The 24,377-nt window shown below is 41.2% G+C and overlaps 1 protein-coding gene across 1 annotated transcript in view; it reads right to left on the bottom strand.

The window, feature by feature from the left end:
* Positions 1-7,834: 7,834 nt before the first annotated feature.
* The window catches only part of C7H10orf90 (chromosome 7 C10orf90 homolog), a 63,748-nt gene continuing 47,205 nt past the window's right edge, over positions 7,835-24,377 (bottom strand). Inside the window, exons 4-9 of the mRNA XM_050711999.1 lie at positions 22,889-23,176; positions 20,754-20,944; positions 19,649-19,850; positions 9,616-9,679; positions 8,707-8,806; positions 7,835-7,873 (exon numbers count right to left, since the gene is read on the bottom strand). Of these exons, the coding sequence (XP_050567956.1) occupies positions 7,835-7,873; positions 8,707-8,806; positions 9,616-9,679; positions 19,649-19,850; positions 20,754-20,944; positions 22,889-23,176 (884 nt within the window). The remainder of the gene's footprint in view (positions 7,874-8,706; positions 8,807-9,615; positions 9,680-19,648; positions 19,851-20,753; positions 20,945-22,888; positions 23,177-24,377) is intronic.

Raw genomic sequence — 24,377 nt, 5'->3', positions numbered from 1 at the left:
TAATTTGTGTTTGGAGAACACTGCCAGCCAGCATCACTCCCACCTGCAAGGGGGGCAGCGGGGCTGGTGGCAAGTGGCACGTGCTCGTCACCCTCCTCTGCCCTCCCTGCTCTGCCCGGTTCATCCTACCCCCCCACTGCAACACTGTTTTGGAAAACAGCTCCTTTTCTCTAACAAAGCAGGGGAGTAGGCTCAGCTTTAATGCTGATTAAGCTCTATATACTACTTTATAGGGAAACTACACAGAGACTGTTGTAGCCTGCTGTAACAGGGCCAAGGGTGAAAAAGCCAAGAGGAGCTCAAGCGAGAGCAAACAAAGAAACCCACCGCTCCAAGGATACAGGACCTTAACAACAACAACAGCAACCCCCTAAATTCTTCAGCAGTTAAAACACAAAAACCCATATCTCATGCGCTCCCTCGTTACATTCTTTTCCTGTAGCATAAACCCTCGGTCATGCAAACACAGAGCTCTGCGAGCACGGCCACCCCCGGCAGCGGAGCCTCCCCGTGCCCCAGTGCTTATCTTCATAAATCAGAGAGGGGTTCCAGCATGGCTGTGCAGCCCTGAAGTGACACTTTTCCTTCTGATGCTGCCATTTTCCTGGCCAAAGCTATTGTTGTAACTGGTGACCCTCACCCTCCCCTGCAGCAAGGACACGTGGCACACTGGGGTAGTCGATGTTACCAGAATTAATATTCTGCAAAATCATCGTTTGCACTCTCTTCTAGTTTGGTGTTCTGCTCATGATCAGTCCCTGTTTACTGCACTGAGAAGGAAATTCAGCCATGTGGAAAGAAGCAGCAAGGATTTTCTGCCCAACAGCCTGCTATAGAAGATCCTGGAAAGTCCAAACCAGAGTGATGTAGCCCTAAGTTCTGTGCATCCAACATCCTCTCCCTGAGGACCTGAATAGCTCCTTCTTTTCCCATGGCAGAAAACACATCATTTTAGGCTTTGCTACTAAGTTCAGTAGTCATTTATAGAAGTGACGGTTCTGCACCAGGATCCTTGTATCAGAGAGAACAGTTCTGAGAGCATGGCAGAAAAGTTTCCTGTACTACAAATCTTTTAAATATGACAAATAACCCATTAAATAAGTTTTTCTGACTTCAGACCAGACTTTGAGAACAAGCACTTTGATCCATTGCTTCGAATTTCAACTGTCTCCCTGAAAACAAAAGAAAAAAAAGACCACAAATTTTTACATGTCTCACAAGAGGGTAGTATTCAACTCAGACCAAAAATTATGAAGTCATATATTTTTAACATTCCTGTCTAGCCCTCTACAAACCACAAAACAATGCAACATCCATCATCGTAAATGCTGGGACAGTAAATTAGGACAGCATATTTTTGGATGCTTTTAAAGAAAAATAAATATTTCTAATTGGAAATTTGAGAGAAATCATTAAAAAGTACTATGGTATGTATCATGGGAGAATGAAATCAATCAGGTCTTAATCTCATATTATTTATGAAAGGAAGAGTGAAACAGAGCTCTTTTTATCATAGACATTTTCTGATTGTTATATTCTGATGCAAAACTTTCATTTGCTTTGGGTCACAAACACAGCAAGTGAAATCTCTCAGAACTAAAACAAATAGAAGTAAAATGCTGGTTTTGTAATATCCGCTAATAGTATTAGGTAGAACAGTCAGCCATAATTATATATCTTTCATGCAATTTAACTTATGCCATTACATAATTAAATTTAGACCAACGAGCCCTCAAAGTTATATTTTTACATAATAACAAACACAAAAATTATATATGTGCTCCCAGTAGCATTACAAGTTAAGTATATATTTGGCGACACTTTACAGTAAGTGGGTATTCATTACTAATTCCTCTGGTATTCATTGTAATAACATTAGTCACGAAGAACTAATGTGGATATAATATGTAAGAGCTGGTTTATTTCTCTATAAATCGGCAGTGTAGAATAGACTGGTAATTCCCTGTCGCTTACATCACTGCACTGTTGTTGAAGACCGCCACCAGGGCAGGTATTCAAACCAGGCTGTGCTGTTGTCATTGCCTGCCTGGGCAGCCACAGTGAGCATCCAGCTCGTTATTTATCCCTGGAGAAGAGCATCGTCCTTTCCTTGTTGTTCTTCCCCCAAATCACGGCACGTATCTGTCTCCAGCCCATCTCCCTCCAACCTTCTGCAGTGACACAATTTCAGAGAACATCCCAGCTACAGGAACCAGACTTCCCCTGTTCCAAATACATGTGTTTTTTTCTTCTCGTTTTTGTTTTTGACTCTCTGGCCACATTTACATATTACAATTCATTAAGATGATTGCTGAGGGACCTATCCTTCAGACACCGGTATCAGATAATTTTCTGATTAACCCAGTTTCAGACTGACACCATTTCCATGACCACCCTTTTGGTCATAAACTTCATTAACTTTCATCACATCACCCCAGAGGAGGATACAAAGAGTTCACTTATTTAAGAGAACAAGAAGTTGTAAAAAAAAATAAAATAAAATAAAATAAAAAGCACAAAACCGTGAAATAAAATTGGAAGTCTAATAATTTCTCAGGTACAACTTCATGAACTGCAAGAGCTTTCCTCTTAAAAGGTGTTGGATAGTGTATTATCAGATGACACAAGTGAGAAAATGAAGCTAATGTATGTTTAAGAAATGCTGCCATTTTCTACTTGCAATTTCTAAAGTGATGTGCAGCCCTGCAGTAACTCTAGAACCACGCAGCAGCCTATGTTTAATAAGTGTTTGCATAAAGATCTTCCTATAATTATATGTGTACTAACATCTAGTCATTGCAGGATACTGTAGAAGGTAAAAGTATTTAAAACTTGAAGTCTAACAATAGATCACTGTGACCAATTTCTAATAATAATAAAAAAATACATATCTGCAATTAGGGAGTCTTTTTCATAATCCTATCTATGCAACAAGAACCTCAAGCAGTTTATTCCATTTTTCCTCTTTACTAATTTTATGTAATTGTGTGTACCATGAGCACATTTGTGCAGTTTCTTCTCATTTTTTAATCATTCTGCAGCTGCTAGGGAGATGATACACCTCATTATCTTATTCTGTGGGTCATCTAAAATGGATATTAAGTAATTCTACCTCCTACAGCTTTGGTAAGGAGCCAAGGAGAACTAGGATAAGTAAGACGCCTGACAGAAAAATGGAATGTTTTTTTATTTTCAATGTAGAAGTGTGTTTTTACATGACTTTTTTTTTTTTTTCATCAGTTTGGCAGTTTTGCCAAAGCTAAACACAGAGCTAAAGAAAAAATCAGAACCTCCCCAAACACTTCCAGTTAGTTCAGCTGGGAAACAAGTTTCGCTTGCAGAGCCAAACCAGAGCAATGCCACTATCAGCAGGTAGGCCAGCACCACCCAACAAGCAGCACAGGCTCCTCTCTCCGAGCAAGGACTTTGGGAAAGAATTTTTGCGACTGTGATTTCAGCGGTAGCTATGTATTTAAATCAAAGCTTGATAAGTATTTGCATTCCTATATTAAGCTTCTCTATCTGCAGTACATTTCAGTACCTTATTTTATCCTAATGCTTTTTTTTTATGCTCACGTGTCCTTGCACTTTTGTGCCCCTGCTTTCTAATCGCCTTTTATTAGGAGGTTTGCAAATTGGGAATGGCCTCAGAGGGGGCTGGGACTTCACAACCCCCCGTTGCCTGGTGCTGACCCATGGGCACGACAGCGGGGGAGCACAGTGAGAGCACCTCCCAGGCATCCAGCCCGCTGTAACCCAGCTCAGCAAGAAGCATACTGAGAAATAAACTACACAGGCTGAAGTCATAGCGCTTGATGAAATATGACCTTGTGGGACAACCCCGTGTACCGATGTACTCTGTCAGTGAACAAGTGGCCAGTCAATGCTCCCGGAAAGACAATTACCCACCCGTCAAAGCACACAGGCATTTTTGTCCTTGGAGTCAAAGGAGCAAACATCTTTGCGGAAGAGGCAAGCTGGGGTATTTTTGGCCACAGAGCTCTTGCTGTGATGGATGTATCAGGAATGGATTCCTCCAGAGAGAGCTGCCAGAAACTTTATCCCTGCTTTTCTGTGTTGTTTTCCTTGTAAATCAGCCCTCTCACAAAAAACATTACACTGACATGACCAATCCCAGATACTAAACAACAAAACTCCGAGAAAGCCTTACCCAGACAGTCTCCTCTTCTATCTGACCAGCTGAGTAAACTTGAAGAAGTAACTAATGACTTGCATACACGTACACAGGAAAATATTTGGGTTTAAAATAAATCCCCAGAATACTGTAACCCTCAGCGCTTTACATTGCAATGACTTTCAGCCCTTAATGGTGTATTCCTGTCAGATGAAATTAACGTTGCCAACGTGGAAACAAATGTGTCTCACACACCTAAACCACTGCGTGTTCCCCACATGGGCTCCATTTTGACCAATGCACAACTTCATCCCTACTTAGACGCTTCTGGTTAGGAAGGAAAAGGCTGAGCTGGTGAGCCTTAACATGCTGGAAACGTCTCAAGATTTTACCCTGACCAACACTCATTAACACTGCTTTGGATGCACGTACGTGTCAGCAATGAGAAACCAGGCAAGTCAGCAAGGAGCTGGGGAACAAAGGGCAGTGCCTGTTGCCTGAAGTGTCAATCCTTGTGCAGTTGCGCCAGCAGGAAAATGTGTCCCCCATGAAGACACACAAAGTGGGCTGACAGACAGAGAACCCATACCCAAACAGCATCCAAAGAGAAGGAAAATTCCAGTATTTATCAAATGTGGGTGATCTCCAGCACAGGTTGGGGAGTTGCCTGTGGAGCATACTGTCCAACGGTGAATGTATTCTTTCCTTTGAAATGCCTGCGAGTCTGAAGTGAAATTACGTCAATTTTGTTCCTAGCTCTAAAGTTTATTAAGTTGATGCCTAGTTGTACAGGGCTAAGCCTGTGAGGCCCATGTTTTTCTGAAGTAACATTTTCCTGTATAGTCTATTTTCTATTACAATGAGTTGATTGTAGAACTGAAATGAATGTCAGGATTGTTTGCTGGATACATTACCAGATACCTGCTTTTCTGAGGCCCAGAAAGAGAAATTAGGTTTGCAACAGAGATCATTTTTGTTATTTTGAAGTGAAGGTTTCATATCATATAAAGCATTCCCAGACAGTGATTTGCATTAGGCATTTTGTTCACTAGGTATACTTCCAAGGTTATTTATGGGAGACAATTTCCACCTCAAGTTCCCATATATTTGTCCTGTAGATTTTGAAAACTGCATTTAGAGAAAATAAAAAATATTGCAAAATAACCTTCCTCCAAATCCAAAAGATTTTATGAACAGCATATTAATACAGAGAAGGTGGAGCTACTCACGAGCAAGGTGACATGAGGATGCAGCAAGCCAGCTCCGTACCATCTCTGAGAATGGCCAGCAGAAATGACAGGAAACCAAGCCACCCCTGCCCCAGGCAGCCTCCTGACTGGGTTTCCAAAGGGCAGAAAGCAAGCTGACCCATGTCACACCTCATTCCAGTTGCTCTCGTGTTTCCTTTCCTCACCAGGATGCCACGGATTTCCAAGAAGGATCAGCTCCTCTGTTTGATGAAAAGAGGCAACGGGCAAAACTGGAGCACAAGAAGTTCCAGCTAAACATCAGGAAACACTTCTGTACTGTGTGGATCAGGGAGCCCTGGCACAGGCTGCCCAGAGAGGGGCTGGGGGCTCCTCCTGGAGAGCTTCAAACCCACTGGAACCTGGGTCTTGTCTCCATACCAAAGTGCCTCTCTGTGGCTCTAGGGAATAACTATAAGCAGGTTTAAATGGATGCAGTAAAGCAGTCTTAAATGTATATAATATTCCCCTATGGATGTGTGTGAGAAGCAATGCTCCTGATTCATTAAACCTGATAATTCAAAGCTGCATTCCTCCAAAGTCAAGAAACTAGGGGTTAAGGAACCAAGGGGGGAAATTTTAGGTTCCTACTGAACTCAAAGGGGATTTGGTACTGACTTCTATAGGAAATGTCTTCAGTTCTTGTAGTGAGCTCTAACTGGAACTAAGCTTGAAAGATAATCCTTCAGATCCAGTCTAGGAGACCATGTGTGTGGGTGTGCTCACTGCTAAAATTTATCGCCGTGTGGTGGAGCCCCAGAAGTCCGCTGAAGAGAAAGGCCCTCCTGTTTGAGGTAGGCCACATGTTTTTCCTGGAGAGCAGCAGAGGGATCAATGAAGCCACAGGAGAGCAGACCTACCATGCAGCTGAGCCGTGAAGCTTGGAGGATGTCCCTTCTCGCAGTCCCTTTCACAAGTTCCCCTGTTTGGAGCCATGTGTGGTCCAGCCCTGACCTCAGTCCCCAGTACAGCATTACTTGATTGGTTAAAAAGACTTGTTTTGGGCAAGAGCCCTGGCAGTTCCTTTCTCACAATAAGCATTTCCTTACCTTATTTGTCCTCTCAAAATGTATCGAACCAATTGTCGAGTTCTTAAAAATATCTACCTGGAATGCAGTGTATTTGTTCAATAAATCTCTGTCTTCCCTGTGAGCAAAAATTAACATCATTAATCCCACTTTACAAACTAGGACGCTGAAACACAAAGAGGAAAAATAATGTAACAGAGAGAGAGCGTGAGATAAAACCAGGCTCTCGGTGTCCAGCACAAGTCACGCAGCTGACGGCTATCTAAGTGGCCATTGCTCTGCTCACTGACATCACACTTCCAAAACAGTTGACCTTACATCTCAGGATGGATTAGAAAAATAAAGCACAGATATCAAAGGCTAAATTCCAGCCTCGTTCAAACATGTTCAATCGAGTGTTCATGCAACAGAGGTTAACACTTGCAATGATTTTTATGGGCAATATTTTTTACCATAGGATTTGTGGCAGACAAAGGCATGACTTCTCAAGCAGTTTCAATAATTGTGTTATATTTAACAGTACCAAATAAAAACACAGCAGTTGCATAAATATTATATTCGTGTTTTATTCCATAAATAAATTCCATTGGTTTGTAAGCTGGTTGTTTTTACTTCCAAAATGTACAAATAACGATTTAAATATTTTTGGAGGAAACATTGCAGATGGTTTTAGTTCTGCAATTTTGATGCAAACATACTTCTTGGCACTGCTTCTTAATATGCCGTTTCCATAAATACTTAATGCTCACAGAAGTGGAGTAAAATACATATTACAATGAAAAACATGAAAAGCAGTTATAACCAAATCTTTAAATATTGCCTTTAAACAGGTAAACTTGCTATGCAGATTCACTACATAAACAGGAATAGAGTTCTTCAGAGAGCTGAAATATTGGTCCTTTTTGGTATGTTAAGTATTAACGTGAAACTGCTGCTGCTATGATTATGTGGTAATGCTATTTCAGCTAGTTTCTAAACATAACAAATAATGATATTCATTTTTCTTTAGTTTGAGTATTTAACTCACAGGAAATCAATTAATAGAATACTTCAGAGAAATAAGTTTCCCAGGTCTTATAAACCCAGTTCTATTGCTACAGAGATGTATACTTTTAAAAAGATTAAGATAAACAATACCACTGTAATTCAGTACTTGCATTAAAAATTCTTAAAATTATTTCCTCTGGGTAAACTGACCATAAGTTGATGCTCTCAAACAGCTGTGCTCCCTTTTAGACCATTTTTTGCTTACTTGAAAGTTGCCTTAAAATTTCAATTGAAATACAAGTGATCTTTCTTTTTATAAAGAGCCAAAGATGAGAAAAATACCTCCAGGTAATTAAGATAACACTAACTTTTATGGCTTATCTAGCAGTCAAAGGCATTTGAGATCCAGTTAGGATGATCGGCAAGAGAATCCTTTGTCACTCAGTGTTCCTTTGAAGGAGCTGGTCCAGTAATTGCTAGGAAAAAAACAATGCAAAATAGCCTTAAGATAGTGTTAAACTACATGAGGTGGAAACAGCTGTAGAAGCCTGAGCAATACTGTGAGACGGTACAAGCCTCCTTAGATCTCAAATCTTTTTTTTTTTTTTAAAGAAAATTAAAGAAAAATAAAAAAAAGAAAAAGCACTGAAAACTTTTCCAGCTTGGACAAGAACGGTGTGATTAGATGGAGGAGTAGAGCATGTAAGGAAAAATTGTTACATGTAGACAACAGAGCAGGATTACCCGGCAGTGCATCAGATCTGCATGTAGATTAACTGTGCTAATGCAGATTTCTGCCAGGACAAATTACTAATTTTTAAAATATAAAGCATTGGGTGCTTATTCCAACATGAGGTTCATCTGTCAATTCCAAGGCCAAAGAAGTGCCCAACCCCAAGGAGAAGATTTGAACAACGTTCTTAGCTCTCAGAGTTTGCACGATAGCAGAGGCTCCCCAGCATGCTGTGTCCATGGGCCTGTGTGAACACAGGTACCTGCCTCCCCTGCCAGCACCCGCTTCAGGGCTAGGAGAGAAGAAAACTAGAAAACTTCTTTGCTAGAGAGAAGAAAACAAGCTAATCACTGCGAAACCGCAGGGCCTGGTGTCTGAGCATCCTACATCTCAGTGTTCCTTCTCTGCCTCATAGGGGTGCTGAGGGCTCAGAAGGATAATAGCGAAGAGAAATGCATAAATACCGATAATAAAGCCACAAATAGATTTAATTACAGACCGGTGGTCAGACACTCATATTTTAAAGCAGCAAGAACGATTACAGAGCTGTGCTTTGCATTCACAGTAAATCATTACCTTTTTGAAGATCTCCACACGCAGTCTGTTACTCTGGATGATTATCCGCTTCTGTTTTTCTTCTTGTTTCTTTTTTACTTCAGGTAAATTGTCATAAATTCTGGAATGAATTTGGAAAGTTAACTTCACACATCATCCCTGGGATTCGCAAATGACTTATTCTTCTATGGGAAAAGCATGCCTCCAATGCAATACTTGGCATCGATGGGCATCTCCGAGTATTTGAATTAGATCCATGGCACAAGAATTATAAATTATTAATAATAACGTTATTATAAAAATCTGACTTCTTGAAAAACACTGCTGATTTTGGACTAAGGAGTAAAGAAAGAGATAGTATCAGGTTATCTCGACGCAGCAGCATAATTCTGGGGAAGCTTCTAATGAGCTCAGTGGAGATGGTTTTGATTTCAAAACAGAATTTGGCCTGTACCTTTTTTTTTTTTTTTTTTTTTTGCATTTATGTCACAAAATGAATACTGAGCAATTATTTTCAGGCATTTCTCTGAAATCTAAGAAAACCATCCTTAGAAGACTGTACTCTGTTGATATTTTTTCACTGTCATTAGGAACTCTTTTACCAGAAAAGGCATTATTTGTCCTTTTTAAACACTACATGAGTTGCCCTCAAAAAGGTGACTTCTGGTCATGATCTTTCCCCATTGAAAACAATGACAAAATTCCCACTGGATCAAAAAGGAAGGAGAACCTTCCTTCTCTCAGGGATGTGGCTTGCAGGGTATGGGCACTCTGTGTTGTCTGAAACTCCTAGGAAGACGCTGCTCAAAGGGCAGGCTTGGCCCAAAAAGATCAAATTGATGCAAACAAAGAAAAAATTGAGCATTGCGCAAAAGCACGGCAAGCAGTGTGACAGACCAGCCCCGGTGTGTGAAGGTGATGTGGAAGTACCTTTTGGATCTCATGTGCATCTCTTTCTCTGGAATGAATCTTTCCTTTGGTTTGAAAAGGTTATCTAGCAGAGGGAAAATAAAGTTAATATTAGAGGAATCTGTGTTTACTGAAATTTCAAGCTTCACATTCCGCTTAGTCATGCTATGGTATTCCTGATTAAACTTTTGATGACTTAAGGTCAGATCTGCATAGGTCAATAGAAAGGCTTTTAACAACTTCATCTGGAGTTCAGTTGGGTCCCAAACCTGCCATCCAGAAAGGGAAAGACATTTATTTTAAATGTATCTGACTCTTGTCATTGCCACATGCAGCTGTGTAGGCCTCTGCTCAGCCCAGCGCTGGCTGCCAGCAGGTGAGGCCCATGCTGCAGGCCGTGTCCCCAGCCGCCGCGTGTCAGGATCCTGGCCTGGCACCATCCTTTCCACTTCAATTTACACCTATTTTACAGGGCTGCGAGTAATTATGCTGAGTGCTAGGGGGAGGAAATTTGTATTACTCTTTGCTGATCAACTATGAGGATATCTGAGATAATTTCAGTCAGTGTTTCCCTTGATACAGGAAAATAATTACTGATCTTCGTAGTCAGTGGGTCCCAGGAATAGGTAATTTTAACACCATGCTTGCTAAAATGGTCTCTGAATAGTCTCTGCATGTCATTTGTACAGGGTGGGCAGCCAGCAGGCACGGAGGACAGGGTGCAGTGCCCGGAGTAGTCACAGTAAGCTGGAAGTCAGAGGAATTTGCAAGTGCTTTTGCAGAACATATGTATAAGATAAATGTGTGCAAACTTTTAAGCACTTCCATTTGCCAAGGAAGTTTAGAAGACATAATATATATCACAGCAGGCACCGCGTCAGCCTCTTTCTGCCATCTCACTGAAGAGACAAAATAGAATAATCAAGACAAGGAAACAAATACAACAAATAATTTGTTCCAGAACTGCCCAGTTCAGACGCTGGCCCAGAGCAAACCCAGCCACCACTACCCAAAAAAGCCCCCTTCCCGACAGGTTTGTGGGGCACGCTGTTGAAGACACCAAATGTTTCAGGGATATTTATGGGAGTTGTCATAGCAACCTAACAGCCTCGAGCAGCATATGGGGCTACACCCAGAGGCAAAACCATGCTCGGATTACCGCCTTGCTCGGGAGAACGCTGCGTGTCCTTGAAGCTGCTGTGTCTCCATGTAAAAATAAAAGGGAGCTACGCAGCAGTTTCTATTCTGAACTGGTACCGCTTTCAAAATGCAAATTGTGAAAGGAGAGGAGGCCGTGAAGCTTCCTCTGCCCTAGAAAGTGCTTATCTAGACTTAATCACTATTATTACATCTTCAGTAGACATAAGCAACATACTCGATTTACTGGAAAAATATAATTTGACTTTTTTTATTAGTGTTTTAATGTTCATTTACATGCTCATTAATTTATAAGGAATAAACACTTGGGTGCTATAGCTGCCCAAATAACCCTAACGCTTCAGGAACCAGATTGCCTCTGTGACCCTGACAGCCCTGCAGAAGTATTAGGGACCGATGGCACCATCCTGCTGGGACCAGTGTGGCTCCCAGCACTGCCCCTTGCTGCTCAGGGTTGCAAACCTCATTTGACAGCTCATGCTTGCAGGACACATCCCTTCCCCAAGGCATGTCCTCTAACCTGGACAATGGCACAGGACCAGTCTGAAATTGTATAAAGCCATCACCATGGGTTCTCTGCAGCACTGAAACAAAAATAGAAAACACTTGGGCAGTCCCTTGTGTGACCACCATTTCCTTGGGTGTTCCTATGTCCTTGAGCGCAGAAGAGCAGCAGAAACCTGCACAGCCCACACCAAGCCCTTCCACAGGCAGGCAAGCGTGGGCCTTCCCTGAGACACAACGTTATCAGGCAGCATGACTGGCAAGCACAGAGCCTGGTTTGATAACATTTCAAATGGACAGAGTTACACCTCATGAAATGTATTAACTTCTATTCCAGGAATTCTCAGAGAGAAGATTTCTGGGAGTAAACTAATTGTTGTAAGGATTTCACACACACACACACACCCTTTTTTTAACCCCCAGAATAAAAGCCGTTAATGACACATTAAATCTTCCAGGCCTTTGTGCAGAGCCACTGGAACCTGTGAGAATAATTCTCTCTGGATGACACAGAAATCATCTTGAAGGGTATCAGACTCATCACTGCCCATGATTCTGCCTGGAACTATATATGTGTCTGTGCCAGGGGCTTTGAAGGAGGAATCAAAAAGAGATTCTCCAAGAAAAATAATAAATCTGCCTTGGTTATAAATATACCCTTTGTGAAGCAGTACAGGGTCAAAAGGGTAACACTTATATAGGTAAACATTCATGTAGTATCTCTCAGCTTGCTCTCAGGTCACTATGTCTGAGAAAAAAATCATGTACAAGTATCAAACAAATAATGTTCTCAAGGAATTTTGGGATGAGAATTCTAAAATTAACTGAAATGTAAATAAAAATGTTTTATATGAGAAAATTAACCACTTTAAATGTGCATATGATTTTTATGTTCAGAACTGAACATAGGATTGAACAAAATATATTTCCAAGAGGAGGAGCAGCACATACTCAGAGCTATAAAAACTTCCCAATCACAACATGAAGACCTGAATTAACACTTCTTCTTACCAAACCAAGACCCAAGTTGGGCATAAAATGGACAGTTCCCCAAGTTGATAGCCTCCTAAATTGCATTTTATCAAAGTTCCTTATCAGATTTCATAGCCTCGTAATGGTTTTGGGGAAAACTATATAGAAGGATACAAAAGAAGGGATTTCAAAACAGTTATTTGGTATTTCCAGTGATGCAGATCCAGATGCACCACAGTTTAAAAAAAAAAAAAAAAAAAAGGTATAGACAGGCATGAAAAACTTCCTTGGTGTTTAATTCAAACCCTGTCAAATCACTGAGTTTCCAGTATTTATACCAATGCTGTGTGTAGCAATGGTCTGTGAGATCTCTGTAGCAGGAGAAAGAAGCGACTTCAGCAAGTTCTAAATGAAGGTAAATGGGTCATCACTGTAATATTTTAACTCATGCTAAACTGCATCTCAGACAGGATGAACAACTTTCCTGCCTGGGAAGTTATTAATTGTTTAGACAAAGAACAGATAATAGGGTGTGTGGGAACTGTCCCCTGACTTCCTGTTTACCACTAACTCCCTGAAACACTTAAAAAATAAAATAAAAAATAAAAAATAAAATAAAATAAAATAAAAAATAAAAAATAAAATAAAATAAAAAATAAAAAATAAAAAAAATAAAAAATAAAAAATAAAAAATAAAAAAGGCTAAACTACGCCCATCAGAATATATATACCTTTTCCCCTAATATGAATATGAATTCTCAAACTGCTAGGAGTTAAAATATACCTTTGAGGATGTGTTGCCAGTTCCTGAAAGGCCAAGCACGGATAATGGTGATTCTCTAATTGCACTGCTTTTTCACTGAACTAAAAAAATAGTTCACCAAATGCCCATTCACCCAGAGAAGTCCTAAGATACATAAGGTGCTTTTTTTTTTAAACACAGCTTTCAAAATAAACAGTCCCCTAAAAAATAAATTAACCTCGAATCTAAGATAAATGTCAAGGTGGCATTCAGTTTAGCATGCCCGTAGCACTTGACTGGGAATTCATCCAGAGAAACCAATGAGTGCCTACACCCCGGGGTGCTGCCCAAAGTTTTGCACCTTTCATGTCAATGACTTCATGAAATAAATTAGATCAACTGCAGTCAATAGATGACGTTTTGGTATTATTTATTAAAAGAATGCAGTAACCCACTAGATAAAAATGTGAAGGCGAGACTGCATGGAATTTCTGCTCACCTCCAAGAAATGCTGAAGGTCTACAGCAGTCCTTCTACCGAGAGGACCCAAAGGCAGGTGGTTCATGGGCTGTTCAGGTCTGGCCTACACTGCGGCTATTGAGACTTCCGATCCTCCCTAGTATTTCAGCTTTAGCAATGGAAAATGTCACTAGTGTCTATAAAAACATTAAAAACTACAGGTTTATGGAAATGTTTTCATGATAAATTCATTTTGGACATGATATGGGAGACCAGTCCCCTCTATCCAAATGACACTTGAATATTCATGGACTTCATCCAGAAAAAAAAAAAAATTATCTCACCTGGCCTTCCCAATTCATTCCTGTTTGACTACAGCATATAGTATTGAAAAGCCTATAATTTCCATTAAAAAAAAAAGGCATTAATGAAGAATGTATGACAGATTTGGCAAACTGAACAAAAGGTTTGTTCCATCTTTAGTAAAACTTGCACCATCCTCTCAGTCCTGTTTTCTTTAGTTTCAGTTTACAATCATGGATGAAATCAGACCTCTTACTCCCTGATTAAAAAGTCCGTCATCGAAAATTCAGTTTTCAATTTGGCTACTTCAAGACCCTAATGAAATTATCCCCCAGCAATTTGACTGAACTTTGTGAGTCACCCTCTATAATGCACATTGTTTCAACACGGTAATTGTTTGCACAGAAAACTTTATATTTGAAGATTTTTCAATTTACCTCCACCTTCCTTGGCAACACCTTGGGACACAGACCCCTTGTGCCGAGGGGCCTCTCTCAGATGTTCACCCCATTGTTAACAGCTCCAGAAACCCAGAAAGTTGGGCTTTCGCATGCCCAAAAAGCTTTCTGCAATGCTGGCTGGATTTTCTCTGCTTGATATTAATTGGCAATGTACTCTAACACACTTTCACAGGCTTTTGACTTCAGTCTTGCTTATTTATAATTGTCCTTCTTGCTCACCTCCCTGGGCTCTCCTATACATTTCCTATTTCTCTCCTGTTACTATTGCATTGGACAGATGCTGACTCTCTCCCCCCACTCATAAGGATGAGGACACAGAAGGGACGTGCTGGTCAGCCCATTCACTACACCCACCTCCTCCCCTGCCACCACAGCAAGTCCCCAGAGGACCTTGTCCCCTGGTGCCAGTGACCTGCAAGGTGCCGCCCACGTCTAGCTGACTCACAGGCACCGCCGTAATCAAGGTGATTGATAATAATATCATAAAAATAGGCCATCCCTCTTCCTAATTCAATTACCTGACTGCAGCTTAATCTTTATTCAGAACTGTCAGCCTTAACTAAGTGGCCAGGCGCCAACAGGATCAGTAGCACTACCGCTAGCTATGAATATTGACAGGGAAAAGAAACCTGAGCAATGGCACAACTAAAGTCATATACGAGAAGAGATGGGCAGGTGGCTGCAAACATCCCATCAGCCACCAATGGCATCTGAAGAGCACAAGGATGCACATCTACAGCTGCAGGAGCTGCTGGCTGCACTCAGTGCAAGTTCTCTGATTGCCGTCTTCTCCTCTCCCCACTGAATCTGCAGTCCCAGTAACAACCTCCAACCATCTCCTTGAAAACACAAACAAAACCAGCAATCCCTTGCCCTCCGGGCTTTTGAAGTTACAATAAGGCTTTTTGGAAAGGTTTAGAAGCATGGCTGAGGAGATATAAACTTGTTTCCAAATTACTAAAGATACAGGATTTGGAGTAATACTCCAAAGGAACTCCAAATAATATACTATACTATAACTCCAAATACTCCAAAGGAAGTAATACTCCAGAGGAACAGCAGGCACGTCAGTAGGAGCTGAATGGCAACTTTCCACTTACAGTGCTATTTCCAACGAACCACCACCCTCCCAAAGGAAAGCAAAATAGAAGGTATGAAAAAAACGTATGTGCCTGGGAAATTTTTTAAACCTCTGAAAGTGCTTGTGTACACTAAGATCAGAAGGCTGTTCATTATGCAGATTTAAAGGCCTATAAACAGCTGGTAGTCCTGTCACTGAAGTAATTACATTACGGTTTTCGAGATTTAAATCCAGTTATTTGAACATTGTTTCTATTCAGTTCATCACAGTGGGATCTCTAATTTGTTCGACATAGTCAACAGCCGAGTAGTCTATCTTGGACTAATTAGCACTCTCAAAATGTAGCACTACACGTTATCCAGCACAAAGGCTAGTGTGAGAGTTTCATGTTCTTTGCCTTCAAAGCGCTCTCGTGACGATAAAATCTTCTGCAGGATAAACATTTTTATTTTTCCAAGATTACTTTTAGCATTTTGTAAAATCCCACTCACGAATTACAATTAAAAATCGTAAACAACTTGGGTTTTTTTTGAGGATGAGAAGGTAAACGGAAGCTGCACAGATGTTGGTATTTATATGGAAATGATGTTGAACGCCAGCTATTTCTTTCTTCTTTAAGAAACCGTAAAGTTGTAACAACACTGTCAAAACACTGGAAAAATGCGTTATCCGATAATTTCATCTTATCAATAAAGTCATTTTAGCCTGATAGAACAATTTTGGGCAGAGGAAAATTTCTGAAGGTCATGGTCTTTCTTCTGGGTGACACTGAAATAATGCAAGTCAGGAGAGAAGCACATGTAACAAGCTTATTTTGGAGGGATTACATGAAATAGCGACAAATTTATGAAGTGCAGAAGGGAAACATCTCAGGCTGCAGATCCCCCCTCATTTATGCCTGAGTAAGAGCTGGCTGCCATCTGATGGGGCAGTCCCACCTTGACTTCTCTCTGCACAGATGCAGATGTGCACATGGGGAACTGGGCCAGGAAATGTCCTCTGGAGGTGGAAAAGGAAGGGGATAGCTAGTGTTACTGCCAGTGCTTGTGGTGAGTGTGCTCTGTGAGCATCCTGGGGTTCGCACAGACACACTCCTCCTGCCCAGCCACAAACGCACTTATAATCCATCCTTGGGGTCGCTGTGTCGGGGTCAGTGGAAATTACCTTCCCCAGCCAACCTGCCCTTATGAAAATCACTGGAAAATGCATGAGGGTGTGCTGGCAATGAGCCCTATGAATCTTGAAGCCATAAAGACCTCTCCACACATCCCAAAGACAAAAAAAAAAAAAGGAGCAAAGCAGAAGCTATCAGGCTGAAGAGAAACAACCACAAGATCACACCCTGAGGCCTAGGGATGCCATCAATACGATGCTTTATGCTTAAGCAAGTTTCCAGGTACTCATTTTACTCTCCTGGGTTCTTAATTTCAAGTGTGGTTTCAATGCGTGTTGCCGTGAAAGAGCAGACTGCTTCTGAGACCAAGAAAGCTTCAGGAGGGCTGGGTTTGGCAGAGGTTTTTCAGACTAGCAAGGAGAAGAAGCGTCAGTGCTAATACTAACCAAAACACTAAGAGGCTGTGAAGATGTGGCAGAGCCACTGTCCTGCATGCTCAGAAGTGCTTGGTGCCCAGTTCCCTTGGCTTCTAAGGGCTGCTGATGTCTAATAGCTGGTTTGGCCTTCATGGCTGCAATAACGCAACACTGGGCAGCAGTCACCAGCCCCGTCCCCTGCTTGGCTTTGGTGTCACAGCTGCTCCCGGACCACCACTGACACACAAGTGGGTGTAGCCAGAGAGGGAGGTGGCATTTAGGACTTTGACTTTGGACCTAAAGGCACAACTTGATGTAGGATGGTATTTTTCCTTTTCTGGGCACTTTGTGATCTGCATAAATCCCAGGCTCTCAGCCACTTCAAAAGCTGGCTATGAAACAGTGCAATAGTCAGGGATGAACCCTGCCATGTTGCCTTTGCTCAGCCAATGTGGCTGGCAGGCAGCTTTTGGCGTTGCTGGCACAGGGATGAGGTAGACATGCAGCCCGGGAGCCTGCTTTGGGAAGGGCATGGTCTCATTAGGCCCATAAAAACAAGAAGCTGGTGCCAAGGGAGGTGGTGCTGCTCTCCTCCCTCTCCATCTCCCATCCGCCCTCCTAGTCACAGTGCTGCTTCATGAGCTGGATCTGTCTTTTTTTTTTTTTTCTTTAAATGTGACACAAAGCCCTTCCTTGCTTGAAAAGCACATTTTACGTGCTAAAATGGCTTTTCCAGAGAATACAGAATAATGACGACAGCAAATGACAACTTCCCTTCCTTCCCACCTGAGGGGCAGGCAGAAGGGAAGGAGCGGGTTGTGACCACGGTGGGACAGGGGTTGTCACCAGCAGAGCCACCAGCAGGACACAGGCACCCAGCACCCTTGGCGAGCATGCAGGGGAAGCCCTCGTCTCTTCTGTAAGAGGCGCAGCCAAAAAAGTTCAGGAACATCTGTACTAAACAAAGATCCCATGCTCTGGGACTCATTAATGATACTAATCCTTCTGCACAATAGCATCCACCAGGAGAAGTCCTAAAATACCAATTGTCAGGACTCAGAGCAAATTAAATATGCTCAGTACACTCCTACACACAGCCTTCTGAACTGCAGCCCACACAGTTGTGCTTTATCGGAGATCTAGGATTTACAACATTAATTACAGTTATTCTTCAACAACAGACATGTGACACGTCCTTCTTTATAAAAATATTAAGATTTTGCAAATAGGAAATTACATGCGGCTACATGAACGCAGATGAGTTATGGAAACTAAAGATTCTCTTTAGACAAATTTATCTTTAATGACCAACTACTAAGAGAGGGAAATAGTAATTTACTTGAATGAATAATGCATATGTTTCAATATTATGCTTTTATTGCTCATTAAACCAGCATAAAAATTAATCATCATTTAAGGAGAACGAGGTTTAACCTTTCAACTTTTTGTTTCATAAAGTGTTTGCAGAACAGTCTGGGGGGATTTTTAAGATGACCAAACAAAGAAGGAGATACCTGCCACTTCTTCTGACAAACTCCTCCAGCCTGGAGGCCTCACTGGGGCTGGGGCAGAGCCCCCACACCACACTGCAGCTGGGCAGCATGGCCCTGAGCCATCTGAAGCCAAACAAATTACCTTGGATAACTGAAGTGGGGAGTAAATTTTATTGACTCTTTAACACACACTTCACGTTTTGTGCTTTGTTTATATATGCTTATTTAGCTTGTACTGGAAATCCCATTACGTATGTAAGTTAGACACCACCATACCAGAACAAACAGCATAGATAATAATATTCCCCTATGCTAAACATGCCAAGAAAAATAACATAATTTTGAGGGGGAATGAGCAGAGCTGATGTAGTTGTCTTAAAAATTACAAGCCAGTACACTAATTAGAGCTTCATCACCTTCTCATTGAAAGACTTGGTGAGTGTTACTGACCTTTGTGAGTCATTAGCCTTTCATCCTAAAGTCCATGGTCTAAAAGACCATTGCTGGTCTGTTAGATCATTTGGGTGTATTTTTGCTTGCTTAGGCTTTGTCAGAAGAAGAGATGAGGACAGACTTAACTGTAACATGGCTATTTAATGTTTTTATTTGTTTTATTTTTCAGCAGAATAATGTGGCTTCAGAGACACAGTTTAAAACCAAAAAGTTAAGAGGAACGCCAACCAAATAAATTTTTTCTTTTGTCAACTGAATTAAGTAAAAGCCAGATGGCAATTAAAAAAAAAGTGTAAGTGATTTGTTTAACATCCTGTGCCTAGGTAATATTTACAGAGATGCTACTGGGAGGGAGCTGCTGGATATTGAGGCTGTTTACCACTAGGGCAATAAAACAGCCTAATCATTCAAATTAGGAAATCACAGAGTTTAGATGTGCTGATTTAGCAGCCATGCACACAGCTGCTGGGCAGACAAGACAAGCCCACCTGCTGAGAAGAGCAGACTGGGACTCCTACACCCAAACCCCACCTGTCCCCCTAACAGGGATTTTCACCCCAGATCAGTCCTTCTGTGAGCTGTGGCAGGTACAAAATGCTAATTATTGCTAACGCCTCTATAACGAGCAGCAACCTGCATTGTGCTGAAAGTGACTGAATGTGACAATGACAAAACGCCCCCAAGGAAGGCTGCCATGAAGCACCCCATGTCCACTAACCCTGTCTCTGTGTTTCAGAGAATTTATTCTCTGAGCACCAGGACATATGCTGGCACACTGGCGGGTGAAACAGGAGCAGCAGGTTTCATGTTTTTTCACAGCATTAATACAGAAATACTATACACATGGCAAGGATTCAAAAACAAGTACAGAACCATTACTGGTCACAATTCAACTTACCGCTGAGCGGGTGAGGAATGGTGTATTGCTTTTTTTTGCTTGAGGCAGATGCTGAGGAAAGTTTGCGAACAAGAAGCGCTCCTTGGTTGCTTACAGGAGCATCATTCTGCTGGGCTTTCCTCTGCTGGACCATATGTTGCAGCTTCTTCAGCCTTTCTTGCGAACGGGAAATGAACTGAGGCTTGTGAATTTCTAGTGCTTCCTAAACGAAACAAAGAAAACACTTCATTTTAGTAAAAGGAAGAACAAAATTTTGGTATTCATCTAAGTGGGTTTAGTAAGAGATTCCCCATGAAAATCATTGCTGGTCTGAATAAAGTTCACAAACTGTCTTCCTATCTGCCTTTGCTCCCTTTCACTGTTAGAAAGCTGCCTTAGTGTGTATATTTCCACATCAGGCAAAGAATAATATTTCTAGGAAAAATATAAAAATAAGACGACATGTCCAAAAGGTTTTGAATTACACATTTTTATAAGTTACCCCTATTCAAGTTCTTGACATTTTGCCTATTTCTTTGTCTCACCCCATCTCCAAAGCAGCTTGTCACTGACAGTTCACAAACTTTCCTGTTTACTTTGATTATCACGCAGATCCATTCATGGATGATCCAGAAAGAAAATGCTTTCCAGTCAAAGGCTGCTTCAACGTTTAGGAATGTCTCAGGGCAGAGGACAGGAACAGAGGTTGCTCTGAGATATGCACTGGACCAGAAGGAGGAAAACACTGGGTCTGCTGATGTTGTTTGCTACCAACCTGGGTCACAGCCGTGCCTATGGCAGCCGCTGGTGGCACTGGATGTCATGCAAAACTGGGAAAACGCCAGTTTCAAGGTGCGATTTCAAAAGCACCTTTGGGACCTTTGTAAACCCCAAATTTTTACCATGGTTCTCCACGGAATGGCAGCTGGGACTTGCCCAACCAGGCAACCCAGCAAATCTCGGCAAGTAATGAAAGCAACCAAACATCACGAGAAAGGAGAAAAATCAAGGACATGCCAACCTCTGTCGCCAGTCAGTTCCCAGCGGCAACACCATCCATGAGAAAAAAAAAAATAAAAATCACTCCCCACATTAAGCCCACCCATAAAAACAGCGGGTATTTTACCTTCAGTGTCAGTGGGGCGGGTGGACTCCTCTCGGGCTCGGGGCTGACATCTGGCTGGGCGAGCGCGCTGCGGCTCTGACGAGTGGCATCCAGGCAGCGAGGTGCAGACAGAGCTTCCCGGCTGGCTCGAGCCCGCTCCTCCTCCTCATGCTCCTCCGTTTTGCCACTTGAACCACAAGATTCGTAATCACCTTCAAGAGATTTAAAAGTTCATTAAGAGTGCATGGTTAATTTTTTATTGGGTTTTCCACCTCATTAGACAGAGAGGGCAATTTCTGAAATAAGAATGCCAAGGTGTTATTAATAGGCCTCATTAAGCAGAATAGATCAAATCTAATCATAGGTGCTACTCACTGCCCTGTGACACCCAGAGTATCTTTCACATTAAGCCAGGCACCGCATCGAGGCGTAATTACCCTGCTCTGAAGCTTAGCTCCGTTTGATGGTAGTCACTTCCCAAAAGCATGACGCTTCTCTAATACGGCTGCATTATGGAAAGCAGAGGATATCACGCTGCAGCTCAGTTTATTTCAATTTATTGCATGTATCGCAGGAAATAACAATGTTATAGATCTTTATCACATATCATATCTCTGACCACACTGAGGCTTTCATAAACCCTACTCTTGTTTTTTTTATTTGCTGATAATACGGTTTGCTTTCTATCATTTCTATGTGTTCATTAGGCAGTTGAATGACTCCATGAAAAAACTAATAAACTAAGGCTTAATATGCATTTTATCAAATTATTATGAAAGCTGTCAGTTCACAAAGTCCTGCATCAAGAAAAAAAGTTGATTTTCTACTCTTAGGACTATGCTTTAATGCTTTATTACTGATATTTCCTGCACAAGTTCGGACCAAAAGAGGGGATGTACTCAAAAAATCAGACAGTTGACAAGATTCTCATTTAGAGAACAAAATTAAATGTAATCCAGAATAACAAATTAACTTCAGAAAAGGTCCATATGCAGTATTTTGAAAAGTCAAACTGGAATACTTCTTCCTTGCCAAATAATTTGATTTCTAGAACTAAATATCTGGGAATAAAGCCCATTACTGTTTTATTTCAATTTTTGGTTACAATAAACTTAAAATATTTTCCTCTCTATGACATATTGTACATATTATATTGTACTTAAAAAAATGTTAAAATGATCTGTTTGGGGTACATCTGCCTTATAAAAGCTTGAACTGTATTTCCTCCCTAATGCTGCTCTTGTTAACGTAATACTTTTTGGAAAACAAATTGAAACCTGTGAACATGAAATTAAAATTTTTAATAAGTTGAGTTTTCAGAGGTGTCAATTAACTTTATCTTTAATAAATCTCCGTGGATGCTTCACTTTCTTAAAACAAAGTCACATTTAGGTAGTGAAGTGAAATGATTTAACTTCCTGCACTGAAAGCAGGAATATCAGCGTCTCTCACCTAAGTGAGTGTTATATTCTCTACCTTTATAGTCAATAATGAAAATGTTTTCCCTACCTGCCTACAAAAAAAAAAAAAAAAAAATCCATATGGAAAAGGGATATATGACCATTACAGCACTGTTAAGGTATAGCTGGAGTAAACTTCTTACAAACCTATTGATATTAAAGCCAAATTCATCTATAGTATGATTCAGTTGCCTTCTGCAAAACTATCTTATGCATGAGTTCAGCTACTCATCTCCATTTTAGCTGTTTGTACAAATGTGGGAAGTAAGACATACACATAGCTGTTGAATTAGAAGAAAGTATTGTTTAAGTGCTGAAAGCTTGCTGATAAAAAAAAAAAGAGATTGCAGAGGTAAACGGTATCTAAACAAGGTTGTAAAAATAACCTCGGTTACGGTGTTTCTTGGTCAGACTGGGAGTGCTTGACTCTGCAGTTTTAATGTTTTTTCAAGATTTTCTTGAACCTACCTACAAAGTAAACCCATCTTTCTCATTTTCATTTTGTTTTCTATTAACCATAGCAATGTATACAGTTTGATTAGTTGATGGGATCTCTCGCTAGATGACTCATACTCAGCACTTAGAGCTAGACAAAAATGGACTGAATTTCCATTATTTCACTTTTTTCTTTGAGACTGATCTCATCTTATTATTGAAACCATATTCCTAACAAGCACAGCAGGATTTGTACCTTACTTTTTAGGAGCTGGTTATGCCTGTGAACATTTTCTTCCAAGATGACTCTTGATGAAGTTTTTGTGTTGCACATACTTTTGGAGACAGACATTCTTGGTTTCAGGATGCCTTGTGCTTGGATATCTTTGGGTATGGAGGTGTCCTTGGAGGGATCTTTGTTTTTCAATGAGCCTCCAGCAGCAGCGGTTGTCCTTCTGGATGCTGTATCCAGAAGAGAGGCAGAGGCCGTTGTGCCTCTGATGGTGGTGGTGCACTGCTTCCTCTGGCTTCCAGACGGCATTTGTGTTCCTGTGAAAAACAGGAAAAAAAAATCTATAGCATAGGAACTCTATTATTATTTTTCAGCCCTCTGTTCCTCATCATTTTTATTTCCAGCAAAACTGGAAACTGCTTTTAGCCATATATTTCAAAAGTTGTAACTGATACAAATATTATCATGACTGCCATGCAGCTGTACTGCAACAAAATGTTACTGACAGAAATAATCAGAGGATACTCTTCATAAAAATAAGCTGCCATTCTAAATAATATATATATATATACACTCCAATAGACAGAGGTTTCTTGACTCCTTCCACACTAATGCAAATGTATGCCATGTGGTTTTCTCCTGTCTCTTATTCACTTGAGAGAAAATTTTCAGATTGGTTAAACCTGGTCAAAAATTATAATTATGGATCCAGTCATGGCTGTGATGAAAGCTGAGGTCCACACGGGTTTGGAATCAGGGTTTTAAGTTCTCCATAGGGGGGTGGCTTCCTCAGAAGTACCACTCATCTCCAGCATGTTAAGGTTCACGTTCTACCTCTCTACAAAACCATGGCAGGAACCAGCAGCAAAATGTCCAATTTGTACAAGATACACTTTCCCCTGAGATTGTTTTCATGAGAAGGATGTTGCACAGCAGCTACAACTGCAGGGCCTTGCCATGTCAAAAGCAACAGAGCTCATCGGGTAAGCTCAATGCTACGCAAACCTTGAGAGACAATTCAAACAGACCGCCACTACTGCCAGCAAAACCCTAGCAAACTGAAAGTGCGGGTACATGAGCACACAGAAGTGACCGCTCTCATAGGTGCATCTCAGGTATAGTTCTGAGGAAGAGGAAGTAATAACAAAGGTATCAGGAAAGGGAATTTAAAGAATTGGGAACAGCATGGAAAGGGCATCAGGATCAGCAAGGGGGAGGAAAGACAGAAAGAGCAGATGGGAACTATTTTAGGTCCCTATAAACCACTCCCAGAGGTTCCTAAAAGGCAGACACCCACGCAGCCACGAACACAGCATGACTCTGCTCTTGTTTTTTAATACTGTGCAAAAATTACTAATGGCTGTCCTAGTCACAGGCTGGCTGAAGACCTGAAGATTTAGGTAGGTGGAAATGACTGATAGCTTTTAAAAATTTGGTGAACCGAGGCAACTGGGAGATCTGGGAGGTGCAAGGTAAAATCAAACAAACAAAACCCCAACACAGCTGGTTTCAGACCTA

The sequence above is a fragment of the Cygnus atratus genome, chromosome 7 (genome assembly GCF_013377495.2).
Source record: "Cygnus atratus isolate AKBS03 ecotype Queensland, Australia chromosome 7, CAtr_DNAZoo_HiC_assembly, whole genome shotgun sequence".
NCBI lineage: Eukaryota > Metazoa > Chordata > Aves > Anseriformes > Anatidae > Cygnus > Cygnus atratus.
The sequence above is the reverse complement of the archived record's forward strand: the minus strand, read 5'-3'. Positions and strand labels throughout refer to the sequence as shown.